Source organism: Coniophora puteana, assembly GCF_000271625.1.
Source record: "Coniophora puteana RWD-64-598 SS2 unplaced genomic scaffold CONPUscaffold_15, whole genome shotgun sequence".
Classification (NCBI taxonomy): domain Eukaryota; kingdom Fungi; phylum Basidiomycota; class Agaricomycetes; order Boletales; family Coniophoraceae; genus Coniophora; species Coniophora puteana.
The window spans coordinates 763,491-782,247 of NW_006913067.1; the positions used below are offsets into that span (position 1 = coordinate 763,491).

The window sequence follows — 18,757 nt, forward strand, 5'->3', positions numbered from 1 at the left end:
GAATGGAAGCTCAACGCATGACCATGAGAGATGCTGTGATAAAAGTCGTTTGCAGTCATACGTCGCGATGGAGGCTGGGAGGCTGGCCCGTTGGCTCAAAATATGATTTTTGGCAATATCACATCGTAAAGATGGGTCGCTGTAAAGCCGCTGGGCGTTGCCGCCATGTGACGGTGGCTGAAGCGCTGAAGTCTTTAGGCGATCTGACCGATGGTTTCCAAACATGCAACGGCTGCGGGTGGCTGACGTTGAGTGTGCGTCCCAGAGGTCAGAAATATCTCGCACAAAAGTTCGGAGCATGTGGAACAGAATGACCGTTCAAGCAGACGTTGGACACTGCAATGTGATGGAGCAGATAGCGTGATATGACCAGAAAAAAACCGCCTTCCTACGCAACGATAGGCGGTCGGTGAAAAGGCATCTAACTCAAAAAGGTTGGACCGGACAAGGCGGGATCTTTGAGAAATAATCGAAATCTGGAGAGAAGTTATTCTTCCTGTGCTAGGGTAGGGTCTAACGTCAAAAGAAAGCCGGGTGACTGGAATGAGAAGTCGAATCTCTACACATGGTACCCAGCGCTAATGGCTATCGCGGTGGAGAAAAAGGCTCCAATAGCATGATTTATTCCTGTAAGTCCTCGGGTCGCATGCTATATAGTAGACCATAGCCCCCGTCCAATGCACGACCGAACCCTGAAGATCTGAAGATACATCTCCCCGAGTTCCAGTGAGAGATACTACGCCATCGGCGGAGACATTTTTGGCTGGCGTTATCAAGGACTCACGGCGCGCTACTTATGATTGTTCGGTGCCATGGCATGAGGCTGCAGAAGGCTCCGGAAGAAGGGTCATATCCGCTTCATGTCCGAAATGAATATGGTTTTAGACCTGAGGAGCTGGGGAAGGGCTAAGAGAGAGACTCTGAAACAGGGCAAATTGAGCAACAATTGAGTTTGGTTTGATAGTTGCCTAGCTGATGCAGGCATGGGTCCGTGTTGCCACGCCGCACGTTGTAAAGACAATCGAAGGCTTGCGAAGTCACGTCATTGTGAATGGATCGGAAGACAATGACACAGCCGCCGACAGATGCCGACGCGAGGGCGCCCGCCGCCTATGCTTCGAGCCCCGCGGGCTGGGCAACGATGCCGACTTCTCAGTGTCACCGCAAGGGTCGATGGGATAGAGATGCATGCATCGATGATTAATTGATTGATGGAGGCGTTGCCGCACTTCGACTGAATTCAAACTCAGTTTCAACGTAAGCCCTCCCGTTGCTCCGCGACAGTCGCGACGTCCCTTGTCTTTCGTCGCGTCTTTGTCGAGCACGTCGAGCACAACCAACTGCCAGACGTCAAACGATTCTTTTCTACTCTCTATGTCAACGACGCCTCATATCAGGCCGACCGAGAAGAAGCCAGACGAAGGCAGTGACGAATACAGCCATATGCAGTTCGTGAAACAGGGTCTCGAAATCAACCAGCGGTTGAGGAATGGCCACATCCCAGCGCAATATTCCGCCAAGCTCCAAAGTACGTACACGTGTTCTCAGCAAAATGTTCATCCTCCCCGGCTGTTGCTGTCCGAGTTTGTGCTCTCTCATGCACATGTATCGCGGGCGCGGATCATCCCCTAGAACCTTTTGACATGCACGTGTCCGGACCAATAAACGCGTACGATTAAAGTGACTCCGGCTCTGCTGTGCGTATGGCACCTTAACCTTGTTCTTTTGAGAGACTAAGCCATCCTAGTGGAGTAATCGCTCTCGAGTGTGCGGGTATGGATGCTCAAAACAGAGAACGCGCCCACGGGGGTGCCTTAGGGTCATAAGCGAGTTTTGGACAATTCCCAATTTCCCACATCCTCGGAGCGGCAAATGCCCAAGGCTGCTACGTGACGAACAGGCGGATGCGGTACGTCCAATCGCACGCGAGGGCGGATCTCTCTTTCCTCTGGACTGTTGGATGCGATGAACTGTGATGTTATGATGGACTTACATCGCACAGAGGCCTTGTTCTCAAAATGTCCCGGCTTGAGAATGAATGCTCGCGTGGCACTCTCGTGGCACGGTTTCCCGCCTTTACTATCCTTGGGCTCATCTCTGATGCCGGCGGTTGCGTGAAAGGCTGGGTAAGGTTCCGGGGAGTCCAACCACGCTTCTTTGTGATGGTTGTTCCGTCGCAATATCCCGAGGCGTTTGTAGGTCTTGGGCTGCCCTTCTCTTCGAGCCATTATGCGGCCTTTGTATTTCCCTGATCTAGCCGCGCATCGGTTATCAAACAAAGCACCGTAGCAGCTGTCACATCCTTTGCGACCCCGACGTGCGTCTTCTCTGTCTCCACTGCTGTAGGCGACCCATGGAAACAACCCGAATTCTTGCCCACACATGGACCAATAGATCTGACAGCCACGGCGTCCCTCTGCCTGGGGCCTTACCTCACCCATCTTTCAGACTGATCGCGCGTCTAGTCCGGTTTTAGACTGCGTTGTATTATTGGTAGTACCAAGATCTGTGATCTGGACGCCGCTTCGGATTACCTGTCCGTATTAGTGGCGAGGGGGCAATTGGCAACAGATGCATAGCCTGTGTGTGTCGATGACATACTGTACTCACGTTGAACATGATATAAAGGCGTCTGCTCGGAATGCAAGCATCATCTGCCTTCTTCATTCGTGCACTCGACTTGATTCATCCATTTAGATTTCTTCCTTCGGATCCACTCTTACGCTTTACTCTTACAGCTTTTTAATAATCATGTCTCAGTGAGTAGCAGATCTCTGACGCTCTTGGTCTTTGGGCTCATCGTTTGCGCACTCACTAGGAACCCGGCCCAGCGCATCTATCAGTGCGAGTTTTGCTCATTCACGGCGAAGCAGAAAAGGAATCTGGAGGCGCACAAGTCCACACAGTAGGGGATCAAAGTTCATTGCCGCATTGACGGTAGCTAACTGTGATTTTGATCGTCTCGCAGCACTGGTGAAAAACCACACTTGTGCCCGAATTGTGAATCCGCCTTCGCCGATCCATCTGCTCTCGTTCGCCATCGCAAAGCAAAACACGGGTACGAAACGAAAGGGCGTCGTACCAGCCCGCAGATTCCAACAGGAGACGGCGTGTTCGTTCACGAACCCCATTTCGGTGGTCCCGCGGGACAGTCACCCTACCCAGTCCAGACTATGCCGCATCAGACGTACAGCACCCCATCATCACAGCCGGGAAACAGTGGGTACAGCACGTACCCGCCTTGCCATAATGCAAGTCAGCCAGGTTCGCACCATAGTACACCAATCACCGTTACATGTTTTCACTAAGCATTTGCGTTTTCTACTTTCCATGGTGGCCGTTCATTCTTTGCCCCTTCATCAGCGCCCTACCCGACAGACTCCTACTACCGGCAGCAAGCTATGCAGAATGGTAGCATGATGGGGTCCGACCAAGTACAAGGCGCGATCGGCCGCCAGGACCATGGCACTTCCGCAGGCTACTCGTACCAGTCTCCCCAGGCTGGTAATCCCCAGTACGACGGGTACGGCCAGCTCATCGACTACCCCGCCTACAATCAGGTTCCTTCTGGCTGGCCTAACACTGCTGTGTATCCTGTGCCGCCGAACGGCTATGACCATCAGCAGCAGTGGCCGGACTCGTACGGGTCCACGAACAGGAACCCCTTCGCTTAACTATGATGACGCTGTTACGTTGCCCTCGCCCACGTCTCTCCACATCTTGATTGTCTTGATGATATCTGCACTACGCTCGCCAATCGTTCAAGGACTGTTATTTACTGTATTCCCCGCTGGTCCACCGGCTTAAGCTTATTTAACTGAATTATTACCTTCGCCTTCGCTTCTCTATTTATTCGGGTCATGCAGGAACTCGACCGTATATCGACTTTATTTATCCTTATGTAGCGTTATGTACTTTAGAACTAGAGTTAGGGGTAATTTGTCGTTATACTTGATGTGATAACGTTGTATGTATACTATGCCCACCATATGTCCCGTATAGATCTGGGTTGACATCCACCCCATGCATGTCCGAACGTCTAGACGTTTAAGAGGCAACAATTGGTACACCACAGGATCTACGTTCGAGGACCATGCGCCGTGATCAAGGGTGGATCCATAAATGGCTCTGGAGCTTCTTTGACCGGCGATTAGTAGAGTTGATCCCGCGGTGGAAGACTTGATGATGCCATCCCACGTAACCCATATTGTCTTCGCGGATAACTTTACTTAACAAGGGAGAAACTAGGAAGGACCCTAGATGACATACAGCGCCATTTCCAGACTACTACAGCATATCTCCACATGGACTCTTCATAGCCTCTAGTCACGCAAGAGATCCGCAGGACGAACAGTTAAATTGATCAAACTTTGAAAACGCTATGCGCAGCTGTGAGACCGAGATACACCAATTCTTTTGCAACACTCCATGGTTCGATGGTCCCGGTCAGATTTGTATGATCGACACGAACCCGCGACACTTGAGTGGCGCCGCGTTACGTGGATGACGCCAAAACGGCCATGTGGCACTCATGGTTATCAATAATAGATATTGTACACATGACGAGCTTCATCTGTTTCAGAGCTGCCTCGTGTACCGTAAAATCAGACCGTGCGTCCACAAACGAAGAGTTGTTACTTTGAAGACGGCGATAGCAAGAACTGGCGTTACGTAGTACGTGATATCACAACTTCGACCGTCGCAGGTGTAGGAAATTCGGAGGCTCCTTTGACTTCGACATTCCCGCTTTCACCGCCTCGGCTAAGTCCTGTATCGACATTTGTTATTTCGCTGATAAGACAAGCAACTAGCACATGGCACTCACAGAGGTTTGGAGCATTGCTGAGTTCCACGTCGCGGTGTATTCTAGGTTTTCGGCCACGCTTCATGATCCAATGTGTGAGCAACAGATTTTTTGTTCCGGCGGGTGATCTCACCTGTGATCCCTGGCGTGGATTAACAAACGCTTTGTCCCCGCGACAGCGACAGGGCTTTTGGACGCGATCGCCTTCGCAAGCTCTAATGCAGCGGCAACGACACCGTTTTTGCCTCCTTCGACGACGTTGGACACGAGGCCAAGCTTCTCTGCCTCGGACGCGGAGAAGGGACGCGCGCTCAACGCCAGCTCGCGAGCCAGCGACGAGTTGCCAGTAACTTTAGGAAGATGCGCGAGCGACCCTATATCCGCAGCAAGCCCCATGTCTACTTCCTGTGAGAGCATGGGATGGGGGTTGGGTGGATGGGTGAGATGTCGCACAGGACGTGGGGCAAAAAGAGCGGTACCTTGATGGAAAACTTAGCATCCGAAGCGGCATAGCGCACGTCGCACGCAGATATGATATCGAAGCCCAGGCCGTAGACAGGGCCATGTACAGCAACGATGACCGGGTACGGGCATCTCTCCGGGGCGGCTATGGCGTACTGGAACTTGAGAATGGTGTCGCGGAGCGATACAGCAACCCGGGCTCCGTCTCCGCCGCGGACTGCTGTGGAGGCGAGGCTTTGGACTGATCACGGGGTAGTCCCTGAGGTCTGATAGATCACGACTAGTCAAACGGCGGACGTACAATCAATGCCTGCGCTGAAGATCTTGGGGAGCGCTGAGGAGAGGACGACGACCCGGATGTCGGCACTGGTCTGCGCGGAGATCTCGTCGAACACGCGGGAATATTCGGTCCAAAACCTATGCCCAGATGAGATTGAGGGACAAAGAGTAGATTTGATCCCTCACTCTTCGTGGAACGCGTTGACTGGCTGCCTGAGCAAAGTTGAGTTTCAATGACAAGTAGTCCGGCGCTTGTCAGTTGAGGCTCACCTGTTCAGCTCCACCAGCACTACATGCTTCGAGGGTGTGCTGACCTTGATGTTCTTTCCTTCGAAAGTGAACATGTTGCTAGAAGACGTGAGTCCAAGAGGACGTGGTCTCGCAAGACTTTACATATTGCCGGTGGTGTGACGAGGAGACGACACCGGGAGCTGACAGTGGCCGGGTCGGGCAAACACGGTCATGTGATTGTGCGCTTATTGATATATAGATAGTGCTTACTCAGAGTTATTACTCTTGACGCCAAGTTCGAATTCACCTTTGATTCGCCTTGTACAGTCGCGGACAGGTAAAGTTGGTCCATTGGCATATTTATCAACGTGTTTGACTTCCTTCGCTGAAATATGCAGCTGTACCTGGCTATGACCAATCGACGATCAACATGCAGAGATAATATTCGATTACTTAATGGTAAGTCTTCAGTACACTTATGATTTCAGTACACCGTAGTGTTTAATCAGACTGTCAACACCAGGTTTAGATTCTCTGAAACTTTGCTCCTCCTACTACAACGTAAGCACAAAGGTAGACGCACTTCCTCTGCCCGCCAACTTCGAAAACAGCATTCTTTTTCCAAGGTGTTCATGCCCTATCGGGATTTTGAGGCCCTTTTAAACTTTCGATGGTACTCAGCCTTGGTCTTCAAGGCAAATTAGACAAAATCCAAGAAATCGACCTGTATCAAAAGAGTGTGGGCACCCCGAACGAGCCAATATCCCAAATAATCCGAATCGAGGTCTTCTAGCGTCGTCAGTAGTCCCATTTTGATTTTCTTCCAGTCAAGGCAGCGCTCTTAAATGCAGGACTCGAGGAAGAAGGCGAGAGCTTTCCGATCGACTCCCGAACGGCGTGAATCACCCATCGCTGTTTTACCCAATTGCGAGTGGTTTGATTTAGAAATCACACTCACAAGCCTGTACAGCGCTCGTCTCCAAGTTTCTTCGCTGTTTCGTGAGCCTCTTTTTATCGGGTAGCCTGAAACGAGTTTCAAAATCATTGCTATCATTCTTAAATTTGAGGTCCTCAGCGGCTTCGACAAGTCTAACAGAAGTTTTACATTTCTTCCCAGTCCAGTCTGTGTTTGGTCAACAGCTATGTAGCTTTCGTTGGTGTCTGCTCCATGAATTGAAGGCTCGCCACGCCACTAGTTGAGCCTTTCTTGCGGGCCGTCAAGCCGTTACAGCTTCGCGTCCCAGTGTTCTTGAACGTCTGATCGGGAGCCTTGCAGATACGGTACTTGGTGCGTGCTAATCTCGATAGAGAAGGCTGAACCCACTGGAGGCTGTGTCCAAGCCTTGGAAATTCTGTAAGGGGAGTCATTGATATATCATTTTACCCGCTTCATCACTTCGTAATCCACTGATACTACCGTACAGGTTTCTTCAACCGTTTGCGATATAGTTGACCTTGCCACTTCGTTTTCCCCAAAGAGGATGGCTTCGAGCGCTATTTCCAACACATTAGTACGATTGTGCCAGCGTGACGAACAAAATGATGTTCGTTATCAGGGTGCCCTTGTTCCCATATGATGTGACCAGCAAGCCAACAGCTAGAGCAGGACGCTCTGTCCCCCAGACTTGACCTCCTCCACGCAGGTCTTATGGCGAAGGTTTGCTCGAATAGTTGCGAAGCATCTGGATAGGTCGTCGCGAATTATTCCCTGTGAATTGTTAATTGTCGATTCGGTGGCGGTTGCTAGCGACGACATCAATCTGGGAGGCCATGACTAGAGTGATGAATTAAGAAAGAAGAACTACGGTCCTGTCTTTCAAGCATCGGGGCGTCGAGCGCTTGAACCTGTTTCGGTCACTTGGTCTTGTGTAAAAACATGCTTTTAGCTGTTTATCTAAGCTCTTGCTTGTTATTATTTGATTGCCGTTCTAGCGGAATCAATACCGTTAACCTCGCCATGACATACACCCAGGGGCTTTGGAGGTCAACGCTTTGAGACACATTCGACCTCGGATGAATGCCTCACGCACTAACTCAGCTCTAACATGTAACTGACTCAAGCCAGAGGCCCAGATGGAAGAGTCTAGCCGCTGGTATGTGACTCAGGATACAGTAGACCGCAGTGTCTGAACCCCTCGCGCATGTGCGGTCCGGGCTTCGAGTCTATTTTGGGACAAGAGCGGAACAATTAGTGGCGGTGCGGTGAAAGAACGGAACGGGAGGACGCGCAACCGACGCGTATTTTGTCTTTCATCTTCCGCTCACTTCCCACTGACACTCATTGGCTGTCCGGCTATCGCATTTGTCTTTTTTCGTCTTCTTTGTCAATGTTTTCCATTCAACCACCAGCCTGATCAAGGGTCTTGTGGAGCAAGAAGGTCTTGGCTCAGGGTGATAATATGGTTCCAACAGCTCGGTGTGCCGCGAAGATTATCTGTCGTCTCTGGTTAGCGTCTGCAACGTACAGAATCTAAGCAGGTTGCTCCCCGACATATCTCACTCGGGGCCACCTTCTTGCTCTCCAAAATGCCAACATTGGACACCAAAAGAGCTAGCGGAAGGCTTCGTTATGACGGCAAACTGAAGCACGTTTATGAACCCCAATATGATGGACTCTAGCCGGATGAAGGGCTGCGAGCATGTGTTAGAGGCTCGAAGGTTACTTCACGTAAACAATGGTGGACTTCTGTCATTCTCGCGAACGACATCCTCCCCCAATTTTTTCGTGTGGCGAGTGCGACCCTGTCGGCCAGCCGAACGCGTATAAAAATTCGGGCCCTTGCGCTGAACGGTTTTCAGCCCTCTTTTGCCTCCTTACGCACCTCCTTCTCCAACGTACAACCAATCCTTCCACTCTTTTCACAATGCGCTCCTTCGCAACCCTATACATCATCCTTGCTGCTTCGCTCGGCGCCTTCGCTGCCCCTCTCAACGCACCCGGCAACCCCATCGATACCGTCAAGGGTGACCTTCCTGCTCGCCAACTCCCCGGCGTTGGAAGCATTGTCGAGGAAGTCCAAGGTCTTACCGGTGGTCTCGGTGCCCGCCAGCTAGGTGTAGTCACGGACCTCGCCAGTGGTCTTACCGGTGGCCTCGGTGTTCGCCAGCTTCCCGAGGTGCCCGCAGTCGCCGGCCCCTTGACCGGCCTCGCTGGTGGCGGTCTTCCCGTCCGTCAGGTTCAAGGTTTGTCTGAGGTCACTGGCCTTACCAGTGGCCTCCTTGGTGGAGCTCATACCGGTGGCCTTGGCCTCCGTGCTGACGTCGGTGCTGACGCCTCGACGGACAAGCTCCCAACCGGCAAGGTCGACGGTGCCGTCGCCAAGGCCGAGCAGGAGGTCCCCCGCGACGTCGCCGGCGTCAAGGCTGGTGTCTCGGCCCCTAAGGCTGAGGGTCAGACCGACATTGCTGTCCGTGGTGCTCCCTCTACCCAGTCGGTCGTCGTCATCATCCAGAACACCTGGACCCAAGTTACTCCTCTTTGCCAGAAGCTCCGTAAGTTCTCGTTTCTTGGCTTCATTTTTCGTTATGCTCATTGCATCTCTGCAGAGTACGTGAACAAGGCTAATGCCACCGCTGCATCGGTCAAGCCCGTCATCGCCGAGATCCAGACCCACCTCCTCAAGGCTACTACTGACATGAAGGCCCTCGTTGACCTCAAGCTCGGTGCTGCTGTCCTGCTCAAGGGTGCTGATGGCGCTGTGATCTCCATTGGTGTTTTCGCTCAGTTCTTGGCCATTAACGTCATTGTAAGTCCTTCAACATATATGCTAGAGTAAATGCTGACTTTGGCTGCAGTGCATCGTCCGCGCTCTTGCTGTTCTGGTTGCTCACCTCGGCGCTGATATCAAGGGTGACATCATGCCCCTCGTCTTTGCCCTCGGGTATGTACCTTCCTGATTTTTATATGCTCTGTCTCAATCATTACCAACAGTGAGGTTGTCTACGGCTTCGTCGCCATCCAGTTCACCCTCGTTGCAGGCCTCAGCGCCCAGCTGTGCCCTCTCGTGGTGGCCATCGCTGCCGACCTCAAAGTCCTCGGCTTTGTCCACCTGACCGCCCTCCTCAAGCTCTAGAATATAGAATATCAATGTCTCTTTATCTCTTTTAGCATCGCATCTCGTGGAGAATGGGCATCCGTAGCATAGTAGTCTGGATAAACATATAATATACATTCCCTTGCGTCTTCATTATACCCCCCGCCCTGTTGCGTGATGACTTTCGATGAAGTTTACGTAGTCTTACGGAGGAAGCACTCCCAAGAATGCATTTCTTTCTCACTTCGCTATAGGCGTAAGCTTCGTCTTCCGGAGTCGAAAGTTGGCTACTGTTAATCATGGCATTGCCGAGATGTTTGAAAGCGCGCTCAGGTTGTGCTTTTGTCTATCAGGCTGCTGTTGACTCTTGTTTGCCGCGTCATTTCAGCTTTGCTTTGCCTTGCGCGATGGCAGGCCCCTGCTTCGTTACGCCTCCTTTCCAGTGCAGAAACTTGCATTTCATCAACGCGGAGATGTCTCTTCACGTTTGACACCCGTGGACAAGGCCGCGAATCGAACACATTGAGGACCTGCTAGGCGAACACGTAAAGGCGTTTGGGCTGTGTGGCCCGCTCATGGACCGCGATCGGATGGGTGGTTCATTCTCTGTGGTGTGCGGCGGGAAAAGACATAGTTTCACGTGGGATGAACACCAGGGCGGCACTCTAGGGTGCTTAGATGTCGAAGTGTGCAGGAAACGTGCTTAGCAGCACTTCATAACGGCACTAACGTTCGGAGACTCGCAGAGGCACAGGTATGTGCTCGGTCACCTCGGTGTTTCGTCGATGCACTCAGCATGTCCGTAGTTGTGAACTCTAAGTGGATATGTTCAGGTTGCTGTGCAGACGCGCTACCTTCATAGCCCACTCTCACCTCCTATCTTCTCTGCGAGTCCGATAGGCGGATATTGCATCGAACATGCGTTGGTTCTCGTTCATGTTAGCATCCAGAGGAGAGAAGAAAACCGATCGAAGCCAGAGTTTTATGGCTTGGTAGGGCGAGAATGATTGAATGTATGCGGTCGGGTGAGTGTTCGTTTAGATCATCTGGACTAGTTGAGCTGTGTTCAAGGATTCGCTCTTCGCGAGCCTTTGTCGTTTCTGCCGTTGATGAACCCCTAGGCAGTCACACCGAAGTAGCATCGACCGTAAACGTTCATGATCGACTCGAAACGTGGTGCAACATCAATCAAACTATTCTTGTTCTACGGCGCGCAAAGATGTTGATGAAACTGATAACATGAGGTATAGCTTCTCGGGAACTTTGTTTGCGGTTTCTCGACGCATAGCGTAGCGCACAGATGTGATGCCCGAGAACCGATTCTTGGCCGCTTCCCGGCCACCAATACTAGTCTTCCCGGATAGGTTTGTTTTCGTCACATCAAACTCTGCAACAAGGCTGGCACCGAAGCTGTCCGGACTGGCGTGGTCCGGGCCTACCTCTCTTTCGCTGACGAAAACTGCTTTTCTCTGCCAGATTCCTCTCTGAAAGTAGAAAGATGATGAAATTGGCGACTCTAGCATCTGAACTCGTGAACGCTGTACAAGTCTCAACTTCGACTCGTTGTAGAATCTCGCACGAATCCCGCTGTAATGCTTTCATGTGCTAAAGTACGTACTAGATCAATTTGTGAATGAGTTGTGCTTATCTTCATTTTCTGAACGAGTGAGCTAAGTGGAGTAATTACCAAATGATTACGGCCGTAAGCATAAGTACGGCCATTGTACGGCCCTGAAGCCGTAATGCGGCCGCCTGGTCGACTGCACCATGCCGTTGGGGTTATTGGCTCTTGGTGAAGAGCTGTATCATGCCGTTGTCCTTACGGCCGTCACCGTATATGGTACGGTCTCCAGCCCTTAAATTTGGCTTTTGAGTTAATTTCCCGCGATTTCACGTACTTTGACGAGCCGATGCCACCCATATCAATTGCAATCGTGCTTCAAGGAGGTTACAACATGTTGCGAGCGGCAAGAATGCGACTTTGCGACTAATAGGGGTTTGTTTTAACCTCGTCTCGCAGTTAACTCGTCGTGTGATGCAGGGCTTGGTTTCAGACAGTCGTTCGACGGCACACATGTCATGTTGGGGTTGAGCTGGGCTCATTCCGCAACAGCCTTATAACTCTCGAGAGACCGCGTATTGGGATCCCAGAGTTCGACGCCCCTCAGATCTTCTCGGCACCTTTTGGTCTACTCGAACTCATGGCTGCCAATTGCTTGCACATCGCTGAGCTGCAGATCCAAATAGTGCAGTTCATCAATGATGAGCGCACCCTCGCCCATCTCGCTAGAGTCTGCAAATCATTCAAGGACGCAGCCCTCGATGCTCTATACGCCCACATCCGCTCGTTTCCGCACTTCCTCACGTGTCTACCATCCGACCTATGGAGGAAAAACAAAGGAGAGCTGGTGCGTCTTTTTTCCCCTTTACGATGCGTCATTGTCGTGACGTGAGCGGTATACCTTCGATTGCTAGGTCTTCACGCGTCCCATGACGCGGAGTGACTGGGACGTTCTGCATTCCTACGCCGCTCGAGTCATAACGATCAGAGATGCACCCGAAGGTTACCCACCACTACGCCTTGCATCCGCCTCATGCGACGCCCTCTGCATGTGTCCCATCCCTCTTCTATTCCCCAAGCTGCAATCCGTAGAGATGACCGATAGCAGGCGATATCTGGATGAGCGAGAGCACCGCCTGTTCGCGTCCTGCTTCGTCAGCCCACAGCTCCGCTCCCTCAAGCTCGGTGTGCGGTCCTCCGCCACTGGGCTGCTCCTAAAATACGCCCCAAAACTCAGCACGTCGTGTCCACGAGTGCAGACGATCGAGATTGACGAGAATCCGGTGGGTGCTGATTCCACCCCGACCATGTCGCAGTGGATATGCGCCTTGGACGATCTGCGCGCAGTGAAGGTCGGACCTGTCGACGTGAATATGTTGGATCACCTCCGACAGCTGGACTCGCTTCGTTCGCTGGAGATCTACGCAGAAGATGGGTCGCAGTGGCTCGCATCAGACCGTTCTGTCTTCCTAAGCCATCTCGAGAACTTGACTCTTCACACCGACTACGAGAGCACAGCTGCCCGCGCGGTGGAGCGTCTGCTGTCTCCCAGGAGCAGCGGTCCTATGCGGAAACATGCCAGTATCCGCCATCTTGCCTACCAAGCGACCGACACCTCCTCGCTCGCACAGTTCACCACGGCCCTCGAGCGCGCGCGCCCCACGGGTCTCAGTGACCTCCAGATCTCAGTCAGCCTCCCGCCGCGCGATACGAATTCATTCCCAGACTACAACCACCTCCGCCCGTTGGCGTCCTTCCGCGACCTTAAATCCCTCCGGATCGAGTACTACCCGAGCAGGCTGGACCTCTGCTGCTCGCAGATCGTCGAGATCGCGGGGAGCTGGCCGGGCATCGAGACCCTCGTCATCCATCCGCTCGTCAGACCCATCTCTCTCCCCGCCCTGGTCGAGCTCATGCACCTGCTCCCGAGCGTGCGTAATCTGGGCGTGCACACTGCGCTCACCGCCGCACATCTGAAGGCTCTCGATGGATCCGAGCCACGAGAGGGGGCTGACTATGGCGCGGTGGAGGCAAGAGCTAGAGCGGTTCCTGTGTCGTTCAAGAACGTCAAAACGCTGCGGTTGTCCTGGGATGACCGTGGCGACCAGGCGCTTTACTGCGCGTGGGTCGCGTACTGCATGCACCGCCTCGTGCCCAACTTGGAGGATATTGAGTATCAGGATGGATGGACGGACTTCTGGAGCGCGGTTAGCCTGCAAGTTGGAACGCACAGGCGCGATGGGTTATTATATTCTTGATTAGATTAGAGTGAGTTGGGGATGATGACTAGAAGAGCTGCATCCAACGAGGACAGTGTCAGTATTATAGATTATTATCACCGGCATGCCGATATTGTCCCATATACACATGTAACGAATAGATTTACTCACAAGATCATAGACCTTGACGGGCCCCTCCCGAGCTACGAAGCTTCTCGTAGCGTTGTTCGAAGGAACACGATCTGTGTTTACGACGATGCAGCTTGAGTTCCACAAAGTGCTGCGTTCGCTTTGCTGAGATGACGCCATGGTGTTGTCCGCTCGGGATACTGGACACCATTCTTTACTACCTTGGGGTCCTGGGCGCTCCAGTCATATGAGCATAGTGGCGGTCCTTGGCCATCCGCATCCGTCTCCAGAAAACTCTCGGGTGCTCAAAATATGGTGACGTGCCGCATTATCGGACCCTCATCGTGCATGTGCTTGCTGTGTGACTGTAGTGGTCCTCTAGGGCACCTCACCGGGCGGTGTCTTATAACTTTAGAGGTGGCATGGACGTCGCTGGCATCGTGGAGCATGCTAGATTGAGATTGCACATCCATTACGAAGAGCAGTGTTGTCATTTGACGCACGCGATGCCTTTTAACATGTGAGTACTTTCGAAGGCATTCCTCACTACAAAACTCTCAGTTCCCTCGGTCAACATTAAGCGGTTCTATGCCCTACCCCAGAATCAACCATGCGAGCTACAAATAGCTTGACGTGGGATTTATGTTAGTTCGTCTGCTACCAAGTACCAGTGCTCACCGTGGCGAACTATCTGTCTTCATCATCTCCCCGTCTTCAGCGGCTTCTAAGTCCGTGTTCTTCGAACCCTTTTCAAGGCCTCCGTTTTCTAAATTGTCATTCTGATTTCCTGCGCGGTGAGCGCCCCACAGGAACAATTCTGCGTATTCAGTCTCAATATACTGGGCCAAGCCAGCGCCTGTCCATTTTTAGCCAAACCGCAAGCAGTGTCCCTACCCCAGATGTCCCTGTGACGTTTGCACTCAGGGACCATCCGGCGCCGGAGCTCACAGCCACAGTTCCAGAATGCTGGCAAGCAGTAGAGGATGACGAGCTAACATAGCGAGATTGAGGTCTGGCATAGCCCGAGGACTTGTGCGACGTCGGTTGAGCGGAGGTGTATCATGTCGGCACGAGGCGAAGTGCAGCATCGATTCTCGCAGCGTCGTGTAATTCATTCCAGTGAGATGGGCGCTAAAAGATGACAGCTGCGTACTTTTTTTAGGTTGCCTACGGCCTCCCACGAGAACGGCGTTGGGTACGTTTGGACGGTCAGAGTGGAGCGCGAGTCTTCTGAGCGATAAGTGAGATGAAACCATGGACAAACGTTGGATCCAGCGTATGGGATAGGTCGCTATGATGGTCTTTGTGGACTCATCGATGGCTATCAGAGAGATTAACGTTTAATGAGAGTGGAAGCTGTATGAACTCCTCGAGCACGGTGACCTTCCGCCAAGATTTCCACCGGAAACCGCGCCGAAAAGGGTAGGGCTGTGTTGGCACTCATATATTCCAACGTTCGATGAACCACCCCACCCCAACACTTCCACCTCGCCGAGTCCAGCTGGCCACGAACGACAACACTTGTTTTCCTAACGACCCCTCACGCCCATCCAATGGTCTCCGGTTATGCCATCGCAACACTCGTCTTGTTCATCCTCTCCATCATCTTCGTAATCCAACCCGCATATATCCCACTACCCCGAACCAGATGGCGCATACCCATAAACCTCACCACCGCCCCCATACTCGCCATCGCCATCCTCTGGGCTGCACAGTGCATTGACCCGTATGTCATCCGCACCGGCATTGTCGGCTCGGACGGCGTCAAGCCCTACAACATCCTCATCCTCTTCTTCTCCCTGGCGTACATGGCCATCACCCTCGACATCACTGGCATTCTCCAGTCCGCCGCCTTCTGGGTCAGCAATAAAGGAGGTGACAACGGATGGAGGCTCTACTTGTACTTCTACCTCATGTTGACATTCCTCAGCATCTGTCTCGGAAACGATCCCGTCATCCTGTCAGGAACAGTCTTCTTGGTTTACTTCACCCAGGCCGCCAATCTTAACCCGGATGCATGGTTAATGTCAGAGTTTGCCGCTGCGAATACGGCGAGTATGGTGCTGTTTGTCGGGAACCCCACGAATGTGAGTAGTCGCTGTTCCTGGGTGGTGTTGGGAGTGGAACATGATATCGGGTTTGCAGGTGGTCATTTGCGAAGGATTCAATCTCAACAATGCTGCTTTCACGGCTTACACCATCCTTCCCTTCCTCGCCTGCAACTTCCTCTGCTTCCTTGCCCTCGCAGCACAGTTTCACGACAAGAAGTACCTCCCACGCACACTGCCGCACAAGGAAATGCTCAACGTCCGTGCTGCGCTCATTGATCCCGTCAGCGCCGTCGTTGGAAGCGTGCTGCTAGGGTCGGCCCTGATTATCTGCATTCTCACAAGCTTCTTCGGGGTGGATGTTTGGGAAATCAGTCTGCCGTTTGCGGTGGCCAAGTTTGTATGGGATATCTGCTGGGATTTCTACCGTGGCCAGACGGGCAAGCCCATGCTTGGGCGTGGACTGCAGCCGGTCGACACGAAGGCGGCTCTGGTGCACGATACCAATAACGATGATGCCAAGGACGCCGAGAGTCGGCGCACGTCGCAGCCGCCATCCGTGGAAAAGCCACCTATCTCCGTAGCCAACGATGAACAAGCATCCGAGAAAGCGCCCAGCGACCGCTCGCCTACCGATACCCTCGGAGATGCTTCCAGAACCCGCACACTCGTTAACGAGAAGGGCGCCCCCCGTTCCACCTCACCTTCCCCCGCCCGCACCTCCGAAAAGACCGCCGCCGCCGACGAGCCCCAAACTCTCCTCGCCCGGACGAGCGCCCGGCTCGACGCGTGGTACGGGCGCGGGCTGTACCACTTCCCGACGTTCTTCACCGCGCTGCCGCGGCTGCCGTTCGCGCTCGTGCCATTCGCGTTCTCGCAGTTCATCCTCATCGAGGCGCTCGCGCACCAGGGCTGGATCGAGATCTTTGCGCGCTGGCTCGTCATCGCGTCCGAGCGGGAGATGTACGCGGTCGTGTGGCTCGTGGGCGTGCTCGGCGTGCTGCTGTGCAATTTCGCGGGGACGAACATCGGGGCGACAATTCTGCTCACGGAGATCGTGCGCGCGGCGGAGCTCGAGCCGAGTGTGTTTCGGGGCGCGGCGATTGCGCTTGCGGTCGCGAGCAATATTGGTGCGGTCAGTTTTACGTTCTCGGCGAGTCTGGCGGGGTTGTTGTGGCGCGGGATTTTGGGGCAGAAGGGGATCAAGTTTACGCAGCGGAGGTTTGCGGTGTGGAATTTGTTTCCGCTGCTTGTGATGACTATTGCGGGTCTGGCGGTTGTGAGCGCGGAGATGGCGGTGTTGTACTAGAGGGAGGGGGGAAAGGGGAGATACCCAGGTATACCACTGGGATAGCAAGCAAGCAAGCACGTCAGGCCGTCAGCAGCTGCACCTTTGCATTTTATTCATCTCCGGTGCCTGTTCGGCGTCAGAATGTCTGCGCGCCAAGTCGCGCGTGTTGCATGTCAGGAATCGGGGGCTACTTTTATACCGTCATCAAGGGTCGCACGGGAGATTACATAGCGACTTCATGGCGCTTACGAAGCTGGGAGGGGGATTGCATGCACACCAACTGTTCACTCTTGGGACAGATGAAGAAGTGGAAACGGGTAAGGCGAGGATGGTGGCGCGATGAGCAGCTTTCACGCTCTGTACGGCTGTGTTCTTAACGATACCCACATAGACTTAATTATGGATTTCTTGACTTTCACTGCTGATCTGCGTCTGCTTGGGCTGTAGGCCGAGATGAGATGAGATGAGGGAGCGTCGAGACATCGAAGGACGGTCAGTGCGGTCGTCCGACCTTTGTGGAGGACGACCACGCATGGATGCGTGCCAGTGGATGCTTGTTCGCTTCGCTCGGTGGGCACACTGAGGGTTTCGACCCGGCGGTTGGGGACAGCATTATGCCGGAACGTTAGATTTCTAACATGAGGCTTGTGTGTGATTTTTTGGGAACGTGAGCCTAGTGTCTGCGTCGTGTATTCTGCTGCTTTTGCTGGCGCTTAGCGGTGCCCCTGGTTCCGATTCGGGGGTTTATTTGATGGGCGTCTCTTGAGTTGCACGTCCACACCCTTCAAAGCTTCATAATTCTTCTGAAGACTCTTTGCTCCACTTGATATACTTATACTGATATCAGTGAGACAGGCGCATTTGCACCCAAACTACGTATGTAGACATTTTTTTCTTTTTCTTTTTTCTTTTCCTTTCCATCCCAGTGCATTCTGCTCCTTGCGCCAGCACGAAACTGATAGTGGGGGGAGTTTCGTGTATCATTGGCTGATACTCTGGGAAGCGGACTTTGAGCCTGCGGCTGATGTAAGGCTGGTAAACGGGAGGTTCTAAATATCCGCATGCATGTCCACAGGCCTAGGGTGGTTCCAAGCGAGTGGGATACTATTTGCTGGTCGTCCTTATGTGACTTTTTCGGCGCTACTTCTCGTCTTCTCATCATATGGGCTAATATAATGAGCTTTTGGACTCGGTGCGAGCTCGGCCACGAGTTTGACGCTGCGTGCTTGCTCGGCGGAATACGGGAGGATGGCCGGTATTCGGGAAGATTGCGGGAAGAGCTCGGACGGTTCAGTACGGCTTCTTGTTAGATATTAGGTAGCATGTGTATCGTCACTTGTGATCATATGTGAGACGATGTCTTCTGAGAATCTTCTGAGAATTACAAGCACAAGCCCAGGGGCCTTCTCAACTACAAATTTTGGGCGAGAGCACCAAGTGCTGATCAAAGGCGATCTAAAATTGCTTCAACTGGTCTAAAGTTGTACTCCACCGAAATGCACGCGTCTTGCCGCATGGCCGAGGAAGTCGGCGGTCTGACCAACTCCTGCGACATTGCGCATCAGCCGGCAGTGGCTCGTGCTTGTCTGGAGCATGACGCATGACCGGTTTCGACCATAGGCGGATGGTTATCTCTCAAGCGCCTTGAAAAGAACAGCTAGAAATAGCTGTGGGCTAATGATAGTGGCTGGCGTCTAAT

The 18,757-nt window shown here is 52.9% G+C and overlaps 5 protein-coding genes across 5 annotated transcripts; 4 read left to right on the forward strand and 1 right to left on the reverse strand.

Moving 5' to 3' along the window:
- Positions 1-2,744: 2,744 nt before the first annotated feature.
- Positions 2,745-3,674, forward strand: CONPUDRAFT_139896 (uncharacterized protein; the record flags this gene model as incomplete). The annotated part of the gene is made up of 4 exons (XM_007775778.1): positions 2,745-2,759; positions 2,819-2,905; positions 2,969-3,264; positions 3,364-3,674. The coding sequence occupies exons 1-4, from the start codon at positions 2,752-2,754 to the stop codon at positions 3,672-3,674; spliced, it is 702 nt and encodes a 233-aa protein (XP_007773968.1). The 5' UTR covers positions 2,745-2,751.
- A 666-nt stretch (positions 3,675-4,340) lies between these two features.
- Positions 4,341-5,933, reverse strand: CONPUDRAFT_111816 (Delta2-dienoyl-CoA-isomerase). The gene is made up of 7 exons (XM_007775779.1): positions 5,816-5,933; positions 5,732-5,758; positions 5,568-5,683; positions 5,284-5,507; positions 4,938-5,209; positions 4,826-4,883; positions 4,341-4,768 (listed from the first exon to the last, which is right to left on the reverse strand). Exons 1-7 carry the CDS (start codon positions 5,887-5,889, stop codon positions 4,685-4,687), a joined length of 855 nt encoding a protein of 284 aa, XP_007773969.1. The 5' UTR covers positions 5,890-5,933; the 3' UTR covers positions 4,341-4,684.
- Positions 5,934-8,640: 2,707 nt separating this feature from the next.
- On the forward strand, positions 8,641-9,953 carry CONPUDRAFT_169203 (uncharacterized protein; the record flags this gene model as incomplete). Its single annotated transcript, XM_007775780.1, has 4 exons — positions 8,641-9,268; positions 9,323-9,522; positions 9,572-9,657; positions 9,708-9,953. 4 exons carry the CDS (start codon positions 8,641-8,643, stop codon positions 9,847-9,849), a joined length of 1,056 nt encoding a protein of 351 aa, XP_007773970.1. The 3' UTR covers positions 9,850-9,953.
- Positions 9,954-10,266: 313 nt separating this feature from the next.
- Positions 10,267-13,745, forward strand: CONPUDRAFT_147028 (uncharacterized protein). The gene is made up of 5 exons (XM_007775781.1): positions 10,267-10,564; positions 10,617-11,420; positions 11,477-11,806; positions 11,865-12,218; positions 12,286-13,745. Exons 4-5 carry the CDS (start codon positions 12,012-12,014, stop codon positions 13,627-13,629), a joined length of 1,551 nt encoding a protein of 516 aa, XP_007773971.1. The 5' UTR covers positions 10,267-10,564; positions 10,617-11,420; positions 11,477-11,806; positions 11,865-12,011; the 3' UTR covers positions 13,630-13,745.
- Positions 13,746-15,272: 1,527 nt separating this feature from the next.
- CONPUDRAFT_111819 (uncharacterized protein) lies at positions 15,273-17,446 on the forward strand (the record flags this gene model as incomplete). Its single annotated transcript, XM_007775782.1, has 2 exons — positions 15,273-15,806; positions 15,865-17,446. The coding sequence occupies 2 exons, from the start codon at positions 15,273-15,275 to the stop codon at positions 17,074-17,076; spliced, it is 1,746 nt and encodes a 581-aa protein (XP_007773972.1). The 3' UTR covers positions 17,077-17,446.
- Between the last annotated feature and the right edge of the window lie 1,311 nt (positions 17,447-18,757).